General features: G+C 38.9%; 3 protein-coding genes across 4 annotated transcripts; 2 read left to right on the top strand and 1 right to left on the bottom strand.

Annotated features, from left to right (window-relative positions):
* The first annotated feature begins 1568 nt into the window (after window positions 1-1568).
* On the top strand, window positions 1569-6085 carry LOC146330673 (uncharacterized). 2 transcript variants are annotated; one of them, XM_084714237.1, is made up of 7 exons: window positions 1569-2078; window positions 2203-2266; window positions 2435-2560; window positions 3123-3261; window positions 3362-3510; window positions 4524-4648; window positions 5450-6085. In XM_084714237.1, exons 1-7 carry the CDS (start codon window positions 1914-1916, stop codon window positions 5657-5659), a joined length of 978 nt encoding a protein of 325 aa, XP_084570363.1. In that variant the 5' UTR covers window positions 1569-1913; the 3' UTR covers window positions 5660-6085. The 2 variants fall into 2 exon arrangements, with proteins under 2 accessions (XP_084570363.1, XP_084570362.1); XM_084714236.1 differs by having other exon boundaries at window positions 3362-3523; window positions 4564-4648.
* Window positions 6086-6877: 792 nt separating this feature from the next.
* tmem187 (transmembrane protein 187) lies at window positions 6878-9502 on the bottom strand. The gene has a single exon (XM_084714235.1). The coding sequence runs from the start codon at window positions 9364-9366 to the stop codon at window positions 8554-8556; it is 813 nt and encodes a 270-aa protein (XP_084570361.1). The 5' UTR covers window positions 9367-9502; the 3' UTR covers window positions 6878-8553.
* A 5194-nt stretch (window positions 9503-14696) lies between these two features.
* LOC146330671 (uncharacterized) lies at window positions 14697-21681 on the top strand. The gene is made up of 7 exons (XM_084714234.1): window positions 14697-16432; window positions 17954-18111; window positions 18694-19034; window positions 20685-20773; window positions 20870-20972; window positions 21127-21239; window positions 21325-21681. Exons 1-7 carry the CDS (start codon window positions 14711-14713, stop codon window positions 21424-21426), a joined length of 2628 nt encoding a protein of 875 aa, XP_084570360.1. The 5' UTR covers window positions 14697-14710; the 3' UTR covers window positions 21427-21681.
* Window positions 21682-22247: the final 566 nt, after the last annotated feature.

Below are 22247 nucleotides of genomic sequence, written 5' to 3'. Positions count from 1 at the left end.
AACAAAGGGACATAACTAGCTCTGTCAGGGACTGTGGGTTAAATGTACTTCAGTATCTTTAGGGTTGATTATGTCAGAGATATTTTATCTCTTATCAGGTCATCTGTGTAAACCTGACGGTCAAATGTAGTATCAGTGATTGATAGCAGTGGCAAAATTATTAGGGATTGTAATTCTGGTATAACTATTAAAAGACACAATTAACAGTTGTCTTCCTGCTACAGTATAAAGACATTTTTTCTACAAATTATTTTCAGTTGATTCCTCTTTTTATGCACAGAATCTGAAAATGTGTCTTTCTAAAGGCATTTAAGCTACATAGTCTAGATATTATATTTTCAGTTGATCCCTAACAGTATCATGTTTTCCTTATTGTTGATCTCCTGCAGGATAATGACAGTAGTAGTTGGTAGAAGTAGAAGCTGAATTAAAGGCGCACACAGTGTGCATCAGAACCATTCACAGTTTAATGGAGCATATGAATTTTAATTGAAGGTGGTTGTGATGACACTTCCATCTGAGCTCTCCACTACAGACGCCTGGTAACTGTTGTCGGAGGCTGTGGACTGACGGCTCAACTGTAAAAGTAAGTGTTGTCTTTTCCCTATGAAATATTGTTGAGATATGTTCACATGTGTGAGTCAGCTGTCTTTGTCTGTCTGAAAACATCAGGCCTGTCAGATGAGGAGAATGGTCAGATGTCAGTAGGCATCCTAGTTACATTCAGATGATGGTAAACTAGAACACTGCATCAGTGTAATCTAAAGCACACACATCCTATGTAGACTACTGTCCTACACACCATCCATCAGTTTCTATTTCTATTATCATTCATTATGTGTTTTATCAATATCGTGATATAAAAGCAGATATCATCTTCAATTCTGAATATTATATCATAAGTCTTTTCTTTTGCTGGTTTTAAAGGCTGCTATAAGGTAATTTGAAGTAATTATCTGAATTTTATCTTTTACCCACTTAGTCATTATATCCACATAACTCTTGATTATTTAGTAAAAATCACAAAAATATTTTGTGAAAGCTTCAATAATCATCCCTACAATATCATGATATAATCTTGTGATATTTGATTTTGTCCACACTGTCCAGGCTTACAATATATCTATCCATTGTTGTAGCATACCTTATTTAAGTTGTCTTTTATCGCTTTAGCTTTTAAAATTAGTTTAACTTTATTTGACATTATGAGAATAGAGGACATTAAATCAGACACACCTACAAGATGTGACATAAAAAAGTGTAAGGATTCCAGTGTGGTCTTTGATGTAAAGAGGAGTCCAGGTTACGTCATATACAGAAATCAAGTCAAACATTAAAAAAAAAAGAAGATTACAAGCATATTAGAACTATGGGTGGCAACTTTACACTTTCCATAAGCCACAATTTTACATTCTATTTACAAAGGTTGCTTTTTTAGGTACACAACATAACTAATTCCAATTACCTAACAGGTATCCCTGTTGGAATTAAACTTCGGTCAGCAGTGGAAGAAGTAATCAGTTCTTGTTCTTCAGTAAACTGTAATAAAGTAATAAAAGAGAAGAAACTTCTGTTACAAGTAAAATTTGACATAAGTACCAAACTATTAGGATTAAATCATGCATAGAGAATTAAATAATAGATAGATTCATCTATAATATGTAATATTTTATTTGTTGATAATATTTTGTATTATTAATCTGCAAAGTAAGTTGTAAACTATTATAATGTGCATAAAATTCAATATTGCCCTCTGAAATACAAGAGTAGAACAAGAAGTACAAGAACAGTAGAAGTAGCATAATGACAATACTCAAGAAAGTACAAGTACCTCAAAATTGTACAGTTCTTGAATAAAGGTACTTTGAGTTCCCCCAGTCTATGCAGGTGGTTCCTTTATTCTAAACTGTGCCATGCTCTGTGTTCCTCGTCTTCCAGTGAGCGAGTGGTTTAATGAGACTGTGTTCCTGGAACGTCCGTGGCCAGAGGCAGAGAAGTGGCTGCTGGTGGCTGTGCTGGGCCTGGAGATGGTCATGGGAATTGTGGGAAACTGTCTCGTCCTGCTGGTCAAAGTCATGGTGAGGTTGTTCCTCATGATGGTGTGAAATGTCATTCATGTTAGGTGTGTCTGGAAGTACAGAGGACTCACTCTCTTCTGTGTGTGTGTGTTTGTTCACCTGTCTCCTTCTGTCTTATTTTCAGTGCAGGGGTCAGTTCTGCTGTCGTTACTGGCTGCCTTTCATCAGTCTCACCTTGTCAGACTTTGGTACAACTCACACCTATGAGTGTATTTTAGGGATTATATGTTGTGATTCGCTTTCTTGGTCTGTCTCTCAGCCCACTTGTGATTAGTTTTGTGACACATTCATCATCACAGCGTAATCTCAGTGCAGGAAGTTGTGTTTTTCTGATGATGAAACCCTGTGTTGTGAAGGCTGCTCCCTCCTCATCATCTCCGGCTCCCTTCTGGCCATGCTGACAGGAGGTCAGAGGTCACCGTGGTGTGAGGTCGTCAGCCTGCTGAAGTTCGCCTTCATCACTTCCTCTATAGGGAGCATAGGTACCACACAGCTCCGTACACAGAGAACAAGATATAGAACATACAGACTTTTAAAGCTACTACAGGATGTTGTCATCGTTGCTGAATTTGGGGGTCCCTGTGGAAAAACAAAAAGCTGTAGTTTTCCCACTGTCATGACCACAAAGTATATAAAACATAAATTTATTTGAAGAAAAAGTTCCTCCTGCTTCTTTTTAAATGGTTAGCGTACTACTTATTTTAACTTCACATGGGAAAATGTAAATACAGACACGTTTCATCTGGTTTCAAGGAGAATCTGACCCGGTAGCAGACGTTAAGAATAACTGTAAAGATATAGCCATTCTTCTCACAGATGGTCTCATTTGCTTTTGTAGGTTATATACAGGCATCAGTGACTGTTTCATAACCAGTTAAAAACTCTTTGTAGTAGCTTTAATATATTTTTGCATTGGAGCAAAATCAAGACTCACTGCTAATTGCTAACAATAATCTGGATGAACAGACAGCAGTACAGGGCAGAGGAAAATGAGGTGAAGTGTCCCATAATTCTATTGATACAGTCAATCTTTTTCCTTCACAGCTATCCTCTGTGTGCAGCGGCTGATTGGCATGATCTCCACAAGAAGTGTTTGTTTTATTGTCATGGTAACAGCGTGCTTGACTTCTTGGGTGACAGGGCTGGTGTTTGGGAGTGTCCCTGTTGTCTATGCCTGGATCAAGTATGTAGTTCACTCAGTGTTTTCAGTCAGTGCTACACGTGGTGTCCATGTGGTCATGTCCATCATGTCTTCTGTCTGTCCGTCTGTCTGTCTGTCCCAGATACGACCCTGCAGAGATGCTATGCGCTGTCTTCTGGGAGAGCAGCTACTCAGACATGCTGGTCTACATTCTCTGTGCATTCTCCATCTGCATCTTCCTCCCCTTCCTCCTCATCTTCTCCTGCTCTCTACTCAGCGCCGCTGGCTGCCGTTCAAGCATCAGGTAAACCACCTGAGAAAAGGTGATCTCAAGTTACACAACACAATCTAGCTAGTAAGAGGATGTTTATGCCAGTGGAGCTAAAATGGACTCATGTTAAACCATGGGCCTGGTCAGACTTACAATAAGACAGGGGTTATGATGGAACTGAGGCACATAACAAAGTCTGGGTTTGAGACTCATCCCAGCTCAGGTCCTTGGTTGCAATCTGATACTAAACCACCTAAAATAAAAATTCCTTTTCAACTGTTATTATAAGATAAAATAGTTGCATAATGTTGCTTTAACTGAGCAATTTGTAATCACTGTTTGTGCAAAAATGAGTGCAGAAGTCCAGATAGCAAGTTGGAGCCATAGACTCTACATTCGCTAGGTCAAAATTGTGGTTAATATATGATCTGTTGTTGAAGTGAATTGTTTCCCCCACCCCCTCCTCCATAGACATGACAGAGACAGGCAGGCTGCAGGAGCTCCACTGGAGTGCAGGATATGCACAACATTGTATATTGACAATAACAAGTCATCATGCTCCTCTACTGTAAGTTTATTAGCAGTTTATAACTGTTAGTTCTCTGTCAATGTAAAGTTGAGCCCGTTATCCTGAAAACAAAAACTCACTGCTCTGAAATAACCAAACTCCATTAACATTTTACCCAATTTAACAGTTTTAAACTTCTACACACTCTACAAGATTATTACTGATTTCTTACAGTTCATAAACAGACACTTTATCATTAGGCAAAAATTCTGCATTAATTTGAACTAAAATCAATGTGAAACAGGCATACATTATTCTGGTCCAGATTGGAAATTTCAAAGGACACCAGAGCTGTAGCCTTCGTGTCAAGTGAAAGATTCCAACTTAACATGTTTTCTTGATCTCTGATGACATGTTGTGGTAATTTTGTCATTTATTATAGTAAATATATTACAGATTTGTCCTTTAACTGAGCTAACTGCATGTCCAGGTTAAGACAGGATTTCCCTGCACATGTTAACAAAGCCAGTATGATTTCCCTCTCTCTTCATCTTCTTTGTCTCAGTGATGATGATGAAGATCTGTCTGCAGTCACTCCTCTGCTGGTGGCCTCCTACATCCTGTGCTACACTCCATTTGTTGTGTCTGAGGTGACACACACACACGCACACACACACACACTCGGTACATGAAACAACACTTTACAATAAGGGTTCATTAATTAACATTAGAAAGTATGGCTACGTAATACTTATTCAGCATTAATAAATGGTTAATTATGGTTAATTAATGCTTACTCAACATCCTTACACATTTGAAAAGTGTTATTTAAGCAAATGTTTTCAATTAGAGTCACAAAGAGCATTCATATATGGGTAATAAAGATTAAGTATTGCTTATTCAGCATTAATACAAGTAAAGCTTATAAAACTTGAACAAAAAAATTCTATGGTAGTTTATTAGTTAATGAGCATCTACATGAAGATAAAGGAACAAATACATTTCTACATGTAGACCATAGATTGTGTAGATTTTGTTCTCTAATTAAAATATAAAACGTCAATAGAGGTTGATGAGAGAAATTTGTTAATTTGTTTAAGAGAAATTACTTAATGCTTATTAATTAATTAACTGTTAGTTATTGCTTATTACAGTATTCATCATGTTAATAGCATCTTTATAAACTATTAAATAATGTATGAATCAATACTATAGTTAACATGAACACCATTAGTAAATGATTACTACATACATTAGCTAACTATTAATTAAACAACAGTTGATGCTTATTACTGCATTACTAATGTTAATTAATAGACCCTTATTGTAAACTGTTACCACATATATGAGCTGTTGTATCTGCATGCAGACGGATATAAAAGTCACACAGTGAACACATACCTGTTCACTCACAGACTGTCTTTGTTTCTGTCTCTCCATTGACCAATCAGCTGATCCTACTGGGCAGGTTAGACCTGTCGCCCGCACCTGATTGGCTAAGGACACTGTCATCAGTGATGTCATACCTAGACTGTGGTCTGAACCCTCTCATCTACTGCTCCCACCAGGACTTCCGGGAGGCGGGCCTCGCCCTGCTGTGGACCAATAGGAAACCATCATCAGAGCCCGTCCTCACTGCTATCACCAAACATGATCTGTAAACGTGGCGGGTTCCACATCAGAACGTTCAAGAACGACACAACTCATGCAGCTGCTTTTATCTGTCATTAGTGTGCGATTACTGGCATAAGTTTTTTGGATTTCAGAGTAATTAAAGTCACACTTCTTCATTATCCTCCGTTCTGTCTTTTAGACATCTAGAATATATCTAATTGCTGCATTCTGTTTTGATGATCCAATTTTCCACCTGAAATTTTTCGATTAAAGTTTAATCAAAACTTGTCAGTGTGGATTCAGATCATAATTACTCAGTACTCAGCCTGAAATGTTTACTTGAAGGTCAAAAAAACAAAATTTCCCCTGTCCTGTAGTGCTGTTTATACATCTAGATTTTTCAGTGTCTCTTCATGTAGTGTCCAGTGTCTCTATCCAAACACAGTTACTCAAGATAATCCACAATTTTGCTGTGAGCAGTTTCATGTAGGGACTACTTTGTTTCTCCGGAAGCATCTATCGGAACTACTTTAGAATCTACCGTAACTACTTTCTTTTCTATTTGAAAGAAAGTAGTTCCGTCATTATGGAACACAACACTCTTTGCCCTCAGTTCAGTTCATACTATGCAGCCCAGTTCTACCTTATGACAGTAAACCCAGAAGCGATGCAGTTAGGTACACCACTTATAGTCGAGATTACAATCAATTATATTTTATGCTCTGCTGTTCATACAAAATTCATTGTCTTATTGTACGTTATGTGATGTAATTTACTTCCCATACTTGACATGTACTGACATCTAAATTTCCAAGAGAAGACTGACAGTTTAGACTCATGAGGGAACTGGCAAGGTGGTCAGTGTGGTAAATCAGATGTAGGATTTACAGGATCTCATGTCGGTGTGGAATGTTAAGACATTAGGCCACCATATTACCACTTCAGAAGCAGGGCCAAACACAGGATTTGGGAAATATTTTTTTGTTAATTCGTTTGATTTTTCATATTTTATTTTATTTTATCGCTTGTCCACACTGTCAGTAAAAAAAATTGAAAAATATGAAATCCCTTATCTGTTCATGTAGTTTTGTTGGAGTAAAGCTTCTCATGTTCACCCTTACAAAAAAAAGCATGTGACGTTTATGTTTTTTCCTAACTGTCAATTTATCACAAATTCTGACACAAATTCAACCACAAACTCACCACAGTCTTTCTAAGACAGCTGTGCTCACAGATTGTACAAAATAAGATGTTACAATTTTTATCATAAAATCTTTTTAAATTTAAATCAATAAAATGGTTAAACATGGTATAAATGCCTGCATAGCCAGGCACCACTATATTTACCAGACATGGTTGAGTATACAGCAAACTTCTTAAAAAGTCCAAATTCATATAACGACTTTAGAAAAGTTGTAAACAAGTTTTATTATAGAAAACTGAAAGAGGGGAGACTAATGAATACATTTATAATAGGGCTGCAACTATCATTTCCATTGTCAATTAATTTGTCAATTATTGTCTTAATAAGTCAATTTGTTTGTTCCATAAAATGTAAGAAAATGGTTAAAAATTTTGATCAGTGTTTCCCAAAATCCAAGATGACATCCTCAAATGTCTTGTTTTGTCCACAACTCAAAGATATTCAGTTTACTGTCAGAGAGGAGTAAAGAAACCAGAAAATATTCACATTTAAAAAGATGGAATCAGAGAAATTTGACTTTTTTTCCTTTTGATATATTGATAAACAAAATAATTGCTGATTGATTTAATAATCAATTAAGCAACAATCATTGCAGCTCTAACTTACAGTAATTACACTATTTGCATAACGAGCCATGTCAAATAATAATTCAGGGCAGCCAGGACCACTGGAATGACAGCAGCTGGACAGTTGAAAGGCTGGGCTCTCCCACCATTTAGTTCACGGTGCTAAAACCAGTCTCATATACAGTATTTCCAACCTTGAAAACCTTGTCTGCTCAGGCGAAGGCCACTAGGCTGAAACAGTAGCATGTTTGTTGCCGTGGGCAGATTAAACAGGTGAAATTGAGATTATTCAGTTTTATCCTAAAGATTTCTGTGTGCTACTGTTTATCTTTGAGTAGCAGTAGTACTAAACATTGGAATATTCTTATATTTTTGTCTAGTTTCATGCTTTTATATGCAAAACTCTTGTATGTTACATCTCCTATAAATTTTGTTTTACTGGTTTTGTTGTTGTTGTTTTGTCTTCAATGTCCATGTCCTGTGTTGGAATGAATCTGGTTTTGAATTGGTTTTCTTCTTCTCTTTTTTCTTTGGACAAGAGAGAATCAAATCAAACCTTCATCGAGCAAGTCTGCAACTAACGATTATTTCCATTATTGATTAATCTGTTGATTATTTTCTCCATTAATTAATCCTGTCATAATCTTGTCAGTTGAGCAATAGGTTCAAACATACAGAGCACATGGACACATCAGGACATATGTCCTTGTGCTCCACATGTTTGGATCTATTTTTCAAGTTGTCTCTGTAACAATTATTTACATTATTGATCGATCTGATGATAATTTTCTCCATTAATCAATCAGCTGTTTGGTCCATGAAATGATGAAAACTGTCACTGTTTCCATGTCAGTCCAAGATGTCTTCTTCTGTCCACAACTCAGACATTCTGCTTACTGGTAGAGAGAAGTAAAGAAACCAGGACATATTCACATTTAAGAAGCTGAAATCAGACAGAGTGTTTTTTTTCCTAAAATATAATAACTGATTACCAAATTAGTCTGCAATTAATTTAATAATCAATTAATAATCAATTTGTCTTTGCAGTTCTCATATGGAGACTGTTCAGCTGGTGTTTTAATGGACCACTGAACTGTGAGCATCTGCCAGGCTGAAGTCTAACAGAATTCATTTTGATCACAGTGAAATTAAAGTGTCTCTGGACTCTTGTTCATTCCTGCTTAGCTGCTGTCTTCCCCTGTGTCCTCAGTGTTCCCTGTGTCCTCAGTGTCCCCTGTGTCCTCAGTGTGGTGAGGAAACAGAAGCTGTAGTGGAACTGCAGCACGTCGCACACTTTGGACCAGAAGTGTCCGGTGAGGCGCTGGAAGAGTCGATACCGGGCGAGCCAGTGATCCAGCAGCTTGAGCAGCACGAATCCGGAACACGACAGCACCGCGAGCAGCAGGTACCGCCGCGTGAGACCGTCCCCGCGCTCCCGCTGCACGCGAACTCCCTTGTACATCGCGAACGCGACATGGCAGCCCAGCGCCGCCTCGAAGCCGCGCTCGTGCACCAGCGCCAGGCCGTAGCTGAGGAGAGAGAGCAGCTCGAGCGATGCTGCATGCGACGCGCGCCACTTCGCCGGGCCGCATTCTACGAAGCTGATCCACACCGGGACCCACGCGAAGATCGGCAGCGTGAACCACTGGTCGAGCACGGCGGGCGCGCGCCGCAGCACCGCCAGGCGCGTCCACTGCACAGGCGCGTAGAAGACAGCCATGAAGGCGAACACCTGTCGCATGTAGCGGCTCTGTTCAGTTTCTTTGACGCCTCTGTACAGCAGCCAGTAGAGTCCCATGTAGATATAAGCCAGGTTCACCAGACAGTTACAGGGCATCGCCAGGAAAGCAGGTAGATAGTCGACCCGTTTCTCCGCATAGTGGTCGTAAGACAAGTCCACCGCAACCTCGTCGAACAGACTGGTGTTCGCCAAGGCGACACAGAGCACGAAGGGAACAGACACGTGAAGCAGAGCTGACTTCATTACTGATTTTTACAAAACATGTCCTACAGACTGAAGCTCTAAACTCTGCTCTGCTTTCTGTAAGTTTGCTGAGTTCAAAAGTCGAAGCTGCTCTTGTTTTTCCGGGTTTCAAAATCACGTGGTCCAAAATGGAGAGTTTTGATTGCTGTCTTGCTGTTCACCCCACCTCCTCGTCCAAAGACACCTCTTTTATATCAAGTATTAGCATCCATATGATATTGGTGGATAATGTGGAGAGAGACAGTTTTTTTTTTTTTATTATGAGGTTTTGTTATTTATTTTATGTTATTTATCCATCTAGATTTTTTTTTATGTAAGTTGCAGTTTTGTTGATATCAGCCATAGAGATGTCTTCCCATGAATGTAATGGAACTAAATGACACTCAGCACATCCACAGACCTTGTTGTGAGCAGTTTCATATAGGCAAAAAGAAAAACAAATAAGATAACAGTGGAGCAAAGTTGTGACCCGGCCTACTCTGACTCGAGTGGTGGACAGTAGTGAAGTACATTTACTTGAGTACTGTACTTAAGTACATTTTTTGAGTATCTGTACTTTACTTGAGTATTTGTTTTTTCTGGAAACCTATTACTTTCACTCCACTACATTTCAAAGAGAAATATTGTACGTTTGACTCCACTACATTTGTAGGAAGGTTGCTGTTACTTTTCAACTGAGCTTTGAAGTCAGCTGTTGGTGTTTTTTCTTTTCTAAAATGCAGTTGGTCACATGCTGTGTTCCTCACAGAAGGAAACCAATCACAGTAGCTCCTCTCAAATGGGACTGATGTAAAAGCAGAAATACGTCCAGACGCACTAACAAGCACAAGCAAGCTCTCCCTCTTTCATTCAAACAAAAAGCGGTAATGGTGACGGCAGGAGAAAGAAAAAATTAAATCTCAAGATGTTATTATGATTATTCATTATTCCAGGTAGCTTTTAAAGTTGGATTGTTTTTATCGGGGTGAAAAATACCACATAATTCATGTATATATATACTGCCTCTGAAGCCAGAAAGAAATCTCAGTTATTTAACAGACTTGGAGAACTTCTTACAGTTATCTTCAATCTAATGTTATAATGTGATTTTAATACAATTACATCAGAAAATGACAATAACTGTCCTTTTTGTTTTTGATTGTATTTCTATGTTGAAGTTTTTATAGGTGTTTCTATAGGCTTTGTGTAGCAGAGTGGTTCTACAAGCAGGTCAGTGCATCATTAGATGGTTTCAGAGAGTTACAAGCTTCTGTAAATGCATCGTGAAAACAATACAGCATGTATTGATATTAGAAAATGTACTTTGTAATTTGTACTTTTGAATACTTAAGTATTTTTAAAAACATGTACTTTTGCATACTTAAGTATTTTTAAAAGCAAGAACTCTAGTACTTTAACTCAAGTAAAATTTTGACTGAGCAACTTTCACTTGTAGTTGAGTAATATTTGACCAGGAGTATCTATACTTTGACTCAAGTACTGGGGTTGAGTACTTTGTCCACCACTGTCTGACTCTGATTGGCTACTACTCAGTGTTGCCTGTGTTGGTTTGGGTCATGTGAAATGGTTAGGTTTAGGCATGAGGAGTGTGACTGGTTAGGGTAAGATAAGGTATTTTATCTTTTCAAACCAATGGGTGACCAGCCCACATGGGCTCACAAGACACAGCAAACAAAAACAAATAAAACAGGAGCAAATATGATACGATGAGAGCAAAAGAAACAGAAGTACACTTCCTTCATGACAAACAATCTTAAACCAAATACTGAAACTCAAACCTGCTTCTTAGATATTACATCAAGATACCTCGGGCTTATCTAAGTACATGACTGTGCCTTTGAACACATCAGATATAAAGTGCCCTTGTGTGCTGTTTCAACACAGGTTGACCAAGGAGAAACACTTTGTCTCTAAGCAGTTAATGAAGTTTTGGTTTACACAGAATTTCTTCTGACCATTTCTGTTTATTATTTTCAAATAATAAGCCAATCAGAGGCAGAGTAGGGTGGGTCAGGCCTGTGCCATCCTGAGAAAAAAAAATATCACTGTATAACCCTCCATGGCGGGCGAAAGTAAATGTAGGGTTGATGGTTAGAAACTTTTCATTCATTTATGTATTATATAGCATTTTTTCACTCATGTATTTGGTATCAATCGTTAGTTGTAGTCTACATGACATGACCTACATTAGTTCAATGAAGTTTTTTTTAGCATTAACACTGATATCAAGTCAGGTAAAACAATATTTTAGTGATTTTAGGAATATAAAAAACTGGAAACAAATATCAATGTGTTGTTTAAATATTCTCAGGACTTAAATACAACACATCTTTGTAACATCTAAGGGCGCTCTCCCAATCATTTGTGTTCAATACAGTGTAGCCCCACTGTTGCTGTTATGTTCAGTATGGAACATCAGTTTGACATCATGCATAGTAACCTAAAGCAAATGTTATCAACTAAATAATTAGTTTTTCATAACTTTACCATCATAGAGGTGCATCAATAACTTTTTTTTGTCCTAAAACCAATCCAGTTACCATAGTATCCATGAAGTGAATCAGCTAATGCAGATGCCTTTTGAGCACATGTTAAAGTAGTACGTGTTTGAATGCAGTACTCATTTGAAGTCATTTTTCTTCCACTCACCTGCTCGGGCTGATTTAGTCTTTACACTCTGGATATCCAGCTTTAATGTGTTTTGTCAGGTTTGAAGTCCACCTCCAGTCATGTATTAAACAATATGAAATGCTCTGCAACAAGTAATGAATTGTGACTGTTTTGTTTTTGTTTTGTTTTTGTTTTTTTTGTTTCTTTGTTTGTTTTTTCTTTTTTGGTGTTTTTTTTTTTTTTTTTTTGGCAAAGTAAGATCAAATACCTTGTTAACATGGCTTACATATAGCTCTACACTTTGCCTTCATTTAGTATTCAAGGATTCATGAATATACAAATAGTCTCCACCCTCTCAACACACTCCATACCCCAAACAACCCCCACACCTACCCCTCAGTAACTACAGCTGGCCTCTCCTCTGTTTTGCTAGCTAATCACAGTAACTAGCTACATATGGCTTCTCCTGGGGGCTGCTAATGATATGCATAGTATCAACCCCATGATTAACAGGATTGGTCCCTTAGGTTGATGATGTCATAAACCCAGCCTGACTGAATCTGTTTTTTGTTTTTTTTTTGAGACCGCAGTTTCAAAGCAAGAAATGCTCAGTCGTAGTGTTCACTGTAATTTTGCTTGTGATATGTCTTGTAACACATGAAAACACCACATGAACATGTTGACAAGGTAAAAAAAAAAAAAACAGTTTTCACTGGTGGGGGTCTTTAATCAAATGTCCTGATCATCGTCAGTAGCTTTAGTGATGTAAAATAGTTTAGTTGGACCTTACAATAACCATTGTTAGTATATGATGTGTCTTCACAGACATACACAAACATGTCTGCTCTGCTCATCAGTCCTCCCTCTCACTGTGCCACAGCCTCACAAAGAGTAACTTGACAGCCTGTATAATCCCCTGAAGATAGACAAAGGTATCTCTCTGGAGGGAAATACCACAATCAGGATGAGAAAATAAAAACATGCAACAGAGAGAGTCAAAAAAATAAAGGCGTATGAAGCAGAACTGGTTGTGTTAGTTCATGATTCTGACCACAGAGAATGAGGAAAACCTGAGACAGAAGGAAGGAGGGACAAAAATACAACAAAAGGCAACATAAAATTAAAGGTGATGCAAACACAGGTGGCAGAAAGACAAAGAGAGCACTACCAAGGAACACACACAAGGAAGGAAACCTGCTGAGAGAAATGTGGTAAGAGACTTCACTTTCATTATGACTATTTATTAAAGAATACATTTATACATTGAGGTAAAGTGAATGAAACATTAATAGGGAGATTCAGATGAACTAGCAAACTAATGAAAATATCAAATTTAAGGGAAAAGTATTCAGACCCTATATTTAGGGAAGAATAGTGTTCAAATTTTTACTTAAATTGTCCCTAATTGTTATTTTTACGTGTAATGTTAAAGGTTAAAATATGTAGTTTTCCTCTAGCCTGTAGTGCTATTTATCCATCTAGATTTTCTGGGTGTGAGTTGCAGAGTTTTGGAGATATCAGCCGTAGAGATGCCTGCCTTCTCTCCAAAATATTGGGACTGAATGGCACTCGGCTTGTGGTGCTCAAAGCACTGAAAAAAATGAGTTTGAAAAACTCAACAGCGATGTCTCTTTCCAGAAATCATGACCTGGTTGCTCGAAATAATCCACAAACTTTGTTGGGAGCAGTTTCATGTAGGAACTAGTTTCTTTTTGCAGTAGAATCTGCTGGAACTAACTTCTTTCTAATAGAAAGTCAACATGTTCTTACTCTCAACTCATCAAATGCCACAGCTTGGTCAGTGACTCTAAACTTAAAACTATGACACTCTACGTACCCCTCAAGCATCAGTTTTGCATGTGCAGGCGTGTAGTTCACAATAATAAGTAATGTCTGATTAGACTTTAAAAATAAAGCTTCCTTACAAACATTTAACATTTCATGAGTTTTGGACATGCAGAAAAGGATGAAGACAGGTGACTTTCATCATCATGTTAACAATTGTCAGGTGTCCTTCATTGTCGTGGAAACTAATAAACAGGTTGGTTACTGTTGTTAAACAGTCACAGTTTGGTTTCCATAAGGCAACAAAACTACTTGGTTAGGTATATAAATAAGTATGTTAGTAATTTATGTTAAGTTACAGGACATGGACAGCGGTCTCAAGTCCTCTGTTTGTATGACCCTTGCATCCACTCCATCCTCCTCAGTTTGCAGACTTTCTCACTCTTTATACTGCATCACGTGGCTTTGATGGCACATCAAAACATAATGCTGGAGGGGTATCTACAGAGTCAGAGAAAAGTGTAGGGCTACTGACCTACGGGAAACTGCTGGTATATAAGCCATAATGCTCCTGTCTCCAAAGCCATCAGACTTTTTTGGCAAAAACTGCTATTTTACCTCACAGATTTGCTGGTCTACCACTGCTTTGATCAGTTTTTGGTTTGTGCTATTATGTGACTCTGGTGAATCCGAACTAACCCTTTAAAACACCAAAGTCACACAATAATACTAACTAACTGATCAAGGCAGGGGTAGACAACAAATACAAGACTGGAGTACATATTTTGTTAGATCAGAAAGACTTGAATGAAAAGTATCCAATTCGTTCATGTGGAGTGCTACATTGCACTATGTTTTTACTTCTGATTGTACTATGTGATAAGATATTGATTTATGTTCCTTCTTTTTGTCGCTCTCACATTAGACTGGACAGTATCACAGTCTGCAGATGTGCTCAAAAATTCTCCCTGACAAGAAAAATCCAAACAATCACCAAGGCAAAACCACCCATTGCCCACACACTGGCTGGCACTGGGAACTGACTGAACAGGACCAAGACATGAATTACACTGTCATGTCAGATCCAGATCTCATCATTTGTAATCGCGAGGGATTAAAGGGTTCCACCTCTGCTCTCATTCCCAAATTGGACAACAGAAAAGCACTGACGCTTCCTTCCATGCTGGCAGTTCCTCCCCCACTACCTCTCAAGCGCTACCAAAGGTCATCTGCATTTGAGAAAACCTTGAGCCAGGATCCACAGTTGAAATCCTTCAGTACTGAAAATGAACCCTTGAACTCTCTGGCATGCCACACATGTCCTGCACTGGGTGGAGTTAAACAAAACAGTCAGCGCTTAGACATTATTCCGGGGAAAGCACCTGGCTTGCACAATAGCTGCAGATTTGGAACTTTACCAAACGTGGAACCAAAATGCCAAACACAGTTTTCTCCAAGACCTCCTCTTAAAGCACCTATAAAACCTCCACGTCTCAACAGGCCAGTGAGAGCTGAGACAGAAGAAGGAAAGCAACAAGAGACAGACTGGAGGAGACTCAAAGAAAGGTTGGGAGACAAGAAGGACAAGCAAGGACAAGATTCAGCTGAAAAAAATGAGACGACGGAAAACAACAAAGAAACATTTCAAATAGAAAGTCATCTGGATATGGGTAAACCTCCACGACAGATCATAGTGTTATTTACAGACATGATGAATGGTGGAGATGAAGGAGAGGACAGGGGGAAGAGAGATGAAGGTCCAAGTAATATCTGGTTGACCACTCCTACCATGACAGAAAATTCAGCCCTGCAGGCAATGAAACGCTCAGACCTTACCCCAGGTGAAGAACCTGACATAGCAGTAACCAACATAAACTGTACATCTATAGTTTCATCAAAACCAGAACTAACAACTCCACCACAGCTTCCTCCAAAGAAACATCGAAAATGTCCTCCAATACCGCCCATCAAACCTCCACAGCTCTTCAGTGCCATGAGGTCCAGGATAGAAGTGGAGAAGGAGAAGAGGAATGAAGAAGGGAGAGACAAGGGCTTGGTGGACAAGGAAAAGGATGAAAATGAAGGAGAAGGAAAGGAGGGAGGAAAGGTAAATGGAGACACTGAGTCAACCAGTCCAACACTGACAGTGAATCAGGAGGTAGAATTGCCAAGAGGAGGACAAAGATTTTGTCTCAAGCCCCCTTGTAGAAAAAGACCAACGCTGGTAACCACAGCTGAGAATGAAACCCTTCAACATGAGTCTCAGAACCCAGGGACACAGCACCAGGACAAAACAAATGAACACGTCCAATCTGTTCCTCCTCCACAAAAGTCTTCTACTCAGGTCAACTCTACAGGGACAGACTCAAGCATGGAGACACTCAAAAGGACAGACAACAACAAAGAAATCCTGCAAGAAGTGCAAGATTCGGAAAGGGTTTCTGGATTGTCATTCGGACCTCTGGAAGGGACAGGGGTGGCACAGGAAATTGCTGAGACACTTTTGGATGGACAATTGAAGCAAACAAGCCAGAAGTCCAGTGCAAGAGGAAAGGTGAAACTGCTTGCCAAGAAGATGATGGGTAGATGGAAAGAGGGAAGAGATGAGAAAAGAAGAGTCAAAGCGTTAGAGATGGAAATGGATGGAGAGGTTTCTGTTGAAATGACACAAGTAAGTTTCACTTCAAAACTTGTGAACTTCTAAAATGTGTGTTTTGTCAGGGAATGCCAGCACTTTCTTGCAGTGTCTGAATTTACATTTAGTTATGCAAATACAAGTGTGCAGTATCATATATGTTTGTGTGACACAACAAGAAAAAGCCATAACAGCAGCATCTTGTGGATAGAACACACACGAAGTCAAAGCCTGATGTCCTCTGGCTGCTCTGCCTCAATTCTCAGTGACACCAATACCAGTACCTCTAAAGTGATACCGAAACAAATGGAGTACTTCATTCAATACAATTCGTGGTGATTGGCTGCGAGGAAACTATACAAATGATAATTTTTTTAATAGATCACTAGACTGGAGAAGTTTTGATACCACTTGGTATATTATTATTATATTATTATTTAAACTGATACCTAAAGGTACTGAGGACCAATACCTAACCGTAGTAGTAGTAGTAGTAGTGGCAGCTTTACTCATTGCCAAAGTAACCACTGTAATTTTGCTGCTGTTTGCTAGTTAGCTGTGCAACTAGAGGTCCTGTTAGTAGCTGACTCTGTTGACTGGGAGCTCAGAGAACCAGCGAAGTGTTGGTGTTTACACTGCTAGCACAATAGCTTTGGACCACCGCTAATAAAGCTTTCTTTAAGCTTCAAAGCTAATACAACCACCAGCTGCATGGCTAACTCAGCTAGCTGGCTAACAGCAGCTAAAGTTAAAATTAGCAGCATGTGTTGATTACTTTAGCAACAAATAAAGCTATTTGTTGATTAAGAGCTGTGAGTTGTGGCAGAGCACAGGACATTAGAGGAGAGATTCACACATGCAGCCTTTCTCACAAATGTTCCAGCATTTTCCCTGGAAGGAGTCACATATGACCGAAAGTCAAAATGGATTTTCCGGAAAATCTACACTGGCGATTTCCAACCTCAAGACTTATTATGGCGGGAAGGCTGTGCTGTGAATGAAAGCAGGAAAATTACCAGGAAGCTCTGGCCCCCAGCAACACTCAGTGTCTTCAGCTTCTGTTGTTTTTCAAACCTAATTTTTGTCTCATTTGTGGTCTGATGAACAAAGTAAATTCAGTCAATCAAATTCAGGTTAAAAACAACAACAACACATTGGGAAACAGAAATGATGCATATTTATTTTGGAGTAGACTGGGGGAATTTTGGTAGTATTGTAAATCTCTGTGAAATATTTTAGCCTCATTCATCGACTACTCAAACCAGCCTTTCCTTGACTGGATTGAATTGCTGTTTTATCTGAAACAACATGCTCCCATCAACTTGAGCCCTTGTATTTTGTTAACGCAGTCCATGCTATTCTTCTCAGATTTCCAGCAAGAATTGTATTTTGTAATGTTGAACCAAGAATAAAAGGTCTTTATTATTCTACATCTCACTCTGAATAAACTTCCCTTCATTGTCTACTATAAAGCAGGAAGTTGTGATAGCGTGAAAAACAACATGTCGTAGTATTTTTCTCAAAATTAAAAGTTCCTATTTCATGATTATTATCAAGGATGAAAGCAGGGACGGAGAGGACGGAGGGCTGAAGGATGAGGAGACAGAGAAAGGGATGGATGAAGTTGCTGTAGACCAATCAGCAGTGACAGAGACACAGAGCCATGCTGACTTGATGGAGAGCAGGATTAAAAGAAGAAGTGCAACATCTGAAAGGTGAACACAACCACTCCTGTCAGTTCTTCCAGTACAGTGTGTTTGACTAATTGCATCAGTCTAATAAATAAAAAATGATGATGACATTAAAATATTTTTTCCAAAAGACAATGTATACTTTTTTAATACCCACTGTTTCTCAGTGGCCAGTTGTTTCACATTTCATCACAGCTGTAATCAGGTATGTGTATATCAAAACAGCTTTTTCTTGCTGCACTTCCTCATATTCAACAAAGGAGAGGATCTTTCAATGCCCAGTATGAACAGGAGGAATGATTACAGCAGGTATATGGGCACTTGACTTGGTTATTTTTTCCCTCCTACTGCAGCCAGCAGCTGATTATCTTAACTAAGCATACAGACTGGAAACTAGCCTCACTCACACTCCCAGTGCCAAATGATCGTGAGTGATGCAGAGGGGGTTGGGACGATACCCTTATGTTTTATTTTAATCTTTCAAAAACACTCTTGGTCTTGGGGTGACTCTAAGTTGAATCCAATCAAAGTCTAATCAGGAGGCATCAAACAGTAGAAACATGTAACTTTACTTATACAATTGCTTATGTCCCACATTTTACACAGTCTTTTCAGCTCCTTCCAAGTGTGCAGTCAAGTGAAACTGGTGCAGGAGCTCCTGTCAGGTGATGATTGGACACAGTTCCTGGACAGCTCCAAACATGACCCACCCTTATGCCAGACACACTCGGAGGACACGGGACAGCCAGGTGTGGACTTTTGGTTTAACTCCAGTGCTGAACCGGACCTTGCCAGGGACGTGTTTGAAGGCAGCCCTGTTGTCACAGAGGAATCTATCTATGAGGACATTGATCTAACAAATCTAACACCTGAGCAACAGGAGATGAACAGAGCACATACTGCTGCCGTACCACAGATAATACTGGAGAGTGATACAAATCCGATGAGTGAGTATGAGCAGGCTGGATGATGTGTTTATGTCTGTGTTATCTTAAGACACATGATGGATTATCATTTGACTTCAACACAGGTGAACACAGATGTGTTTTAAAGGCAACCACCATTATTGAATTGAAGCTGTAGAAAACCTACATACACTGTAAAAAAAAAAAAAAAGATGACTTAAAAGTTTAAGAGAATGTACCACAATAGATTTTTGAGTTTTGATCCCAACCCAAACTCCTAAGTTTTGAAATAAAAAATTAAAAACTTTTGCTGACCTAACCAAAACCTAACTTGACCAAAAATGTAACATTTGCTTTCACTTCAGTGAACTTACTCAATATTTTTTAAATGCATTGTTTTGAATTTATAACATTCAAAGCTTTATGCATTCATCTAAAATAGAAAAGTAAACTATCTCAACAAAAGACCAGCAGTCGATGAAACTTTGTCAAAACTTAAGAATCTTAGGTTTGGCTCAAAACTCAAAAATCTATTGCAAATCGTTGCCTTGATATTTTGAGTTTTCTCAGCTTTTTCATTTTTACTGTGTAGATGTTTGCTGATATTCAGTATCTTACATGTCAGGGTTTCTTTTCTGGGGTAAACAATCAGGTCATCAAGAGGAGGGGCAGATGTCTAGTTTTCTATCAGACCATTTGAATTATATTAAAAGTTATTACGTAACTTCTGAAAAAGTAAAAGCTGCCTACCCTAGCTTTAAACTCCCCACTGAAAGCTGGACTAATTTACCGCTCCTTAAAACTTTTCTTCTGGTCTCTAGTGCTATTTATCCATCTACACTGTTTTGTTGTGAGTTGCCTAGTTTTGGATATATTGCTGTAAAGATGTCTGCCTTCTCTGCAATATAATGGAACTAGATGTTATTAGTCTTGTGATGCTCAAAGCACCAAAAAATACATTCTTTCTACTAGAAAGAAAGCTTTTCCGGTGGGTTCAAAAGTAGTTCCAGTAGATTCTACTGCAGAAAGAAAATAGTTCCCTCATGAAACTGAAACTTTGTCCTACAATAGCTGTATGTGTTTCTGTGTATATACATTTTGTAACTTTCTGTATAAAACAATAGTTTTCATTGTTTGTGGCAGAGTGCGCCATTTAAACTGCCTTCACATACACGAGTGATTCACAGGAAACAATGCATCATGTAATCCAGTGTTATTTGATTTGTACCCTCTCTGCCTCACTGCTTATTGTAATTCTCCTATGGCTCAATCAGAGCTGAATTAGGTTAATGCTAATGCTAACCTAACATCTTGCTGCTGCTGCTGCTTCACATTCATAGCATTCAACTATTGTGAAGCTATCAAAGGAAACACAAAGTATTAGTCACAGAGGCCAGTGCTGACAGCAATGGTTCAGTCTAAACGTGCCTACAAAACAGTCATTTAGTTGATTTCCATCAGTGTTGTAAGTCTGTCAGGGAGTAATGGAAGAGTGACGAGCTGTCAGATGAAGAGCTGCAGGCAACAGGTTGCAAACCACCAACTCGTCAGCAACGTAACCCACTCCTGTTACTTCTTTTCAACCGTGCAGCATGAACTCAGATGGAGACTGTAATTATAAAACAACCTGAGCTTGTTTGGCTTCACTGTAACAGATGCCATAGTTGCTCTAATGTTTCTTCCTGCAAACAGCCCCAAGGACCAAAGACATCTATGACACAGTGGAGTTTATCCAGACTGTGCAGCCTGCAAACACACACAAGGATTTTTCTGATATTAAGGTTGGTGAGACGTTCTAAACATTGTGTCATTTCCATATTTTCTGTTAAATATCAGATCATGTTTTAACTGACATGTTCATTTGTCTTCTCACTCAGTCTCAGGTGGTTTTGGACAGTGCAGTTCAAAAATATCTCATCAAACTGAGCAAGAAGAGGAAACACAGAGCAAAGCGGAAGCAGCATCGCCCTAAGAGCCAAGGTCAGACACTCATCTCTTTTCTAATCTGTCGATCTGTCACATTATACAGAGAGACAGTCCATCATATTCTGTGTCAGACTTCAGACTGTGTAAAACAGTATATGGATAAAGGAAAAGGCAAAAAGTAAATGTTAAAAAATGACTTATTTTGAAGCAGAGACCCGCGGCCTGTCTCCGTCCATCACCTCTCCACAACAAGTCTTCACTGCCTCCGTCTTCTACAGCGTCCCAGCGTCAGGAGGAGAGGAACAACTCTCTGCAGTCAAGGTTAGCACAAGGAACCCTTACTTCAATGTTCTGATGAATCCTCTTCATCTGATGTTCTCATCTTTTCTCTCCGTGTGTTTGTCAGTCTGGAGGAAGCAGTCCAAGAAGTCTGGCCAAGATAAAGACACCTCTAAAGGATAAAACCATGCTGAAAGCAGCACAACCAAAAGAGGACAGAAAGAAGTAGAGGACACTTAATACACAGTGTGGAATAATAATATCAATAACTTGATTTTTTGTGTAATTATATGAATGAGTACAAAAAGTAAGGATATTTTTTCCTTCACTATCATGCATGTATTGTAAGTTGTTTTCAGTATCCTTTTACTAAGACTGTAATGTCAGATCTATATAGATGTAATGTTAGTAGGCAATTTGAGGGGGTTTAAAGGGGATACCATCCCTCCTGTTAACCTGCCCCTAACAATCCCCTCTCCTGGCAGCAGAGAGCATGCAGGCCAGAGTGGCTGTTAAACTGAATGTGTTACTCTAATCTGACTGAGTATCCCCACCAGATATAAGCTAGCACTTTAATTGTGCCTGAAAAGTTGAGCCCGTCGAGCCCCGATGCATCAAAATTCTGTCTGAAACAGACCCAAACACGACCCTCAGCCCGAACCCCATTACAGCCCGACTTTCTTCTTAACAAGCCTCGCTCTGTGTGACAAACAGGAAATTGAAACCGGCAATGACTAAATTGGGGAGAAAAAAAATAAAGTAAATAAATAAATAAATATTGTACAGCCTGAACCCGACGTGAGCACGTGAAATATGTGAGAAATAGGGCCCAACCCAACCTGAACCCATCGGGTCCTGTCAGCTTTTGGGCACAGATCTCAAAATCGCAGCTAACTTTTAATACGACCGGCATAAATTTTTTGGTGCAAGTTCATGACTGTATGCTTGAAGGACCTCTGTGAGTCAGAATTTTGGAAAAAAGTTTGGAAAAAACGTTTGGAAAAAAACTATTTATTTATTACTTTGAGGCCTTTATGTTTTTATGTGCAG

This window comes from Lutjanus erythropterus, chromosome 3 (assembly GCF_056507025.1).
Source record: "Lutjanus erythropterus isolate fLutEry1 chromosome 3, fLutEry1.hap2, whole genome shotgun sequence".
NCBI classification, from domain to species: Eukaryota; Metazoa; Chordata; class Actinopteri; order Lutjaniformes; family Lutjanidae; genus Lutjanus; species Lutjanus erythropterus.
This window is presented reverse-complemented; position numbering and strand designations above follow the sequence as displayed.

Excerpts from the sequence above, each read along its gene's own strand:
- LOC146330673 (XM_084714237.1), top strand. The coding sequence starts at position 1,914 with ATGCTCTGTGTTCCTCGTCTTCCAGTGAGCGAGTGGTTTAATGAGACT. Across the intron at positions 2,079-2,202 it reads TCCTGCTGGTCAAAGTCATG|TGCAGGGGTCAGTTCTGCTG; the intron begins GTGAGGTTGTTC and ends TCTTATTTTCAG. Across the intron at positions 3,511-4,523 it reads ACTCAGCGCCGCTGGCTGCC|CCAGTATGATTTCCCTCTCT; the intron begins GTTCAAGCATCA and ends ATGTTAACAAAG.
- tmem187 (XM_084714235.1), bottom strand. The coding sequence starts at position 9,366 with ATGAAGTCAGCTCTGCTTCACGTGTCTGTTCCCTTCGTGCTCTGTGTC.
- LOC146330671 (XM_084714234.1), top strand. The coding sequence starts at position 14,711 with ATGTGCTCAAAAATTCTCCCTGACAAGAAAAATCCAAACAATCACCAA. Across the intron at positions 18,112-18,693 it reads AGAAGTGCAACATCTGAAAG|TCTTTTCAGCTCCTTCCAAG; the intron begins GTGAACACAACC and ends CATTTTACACAG. Across the intron at positions 20,774-20,869 it reads AGGATTTTTCTGATATTAAG|TCTCAGGTGGTTTTGGACAG; the intron begins GTTGGTGAGACG and ends CTTCTCACTCAG.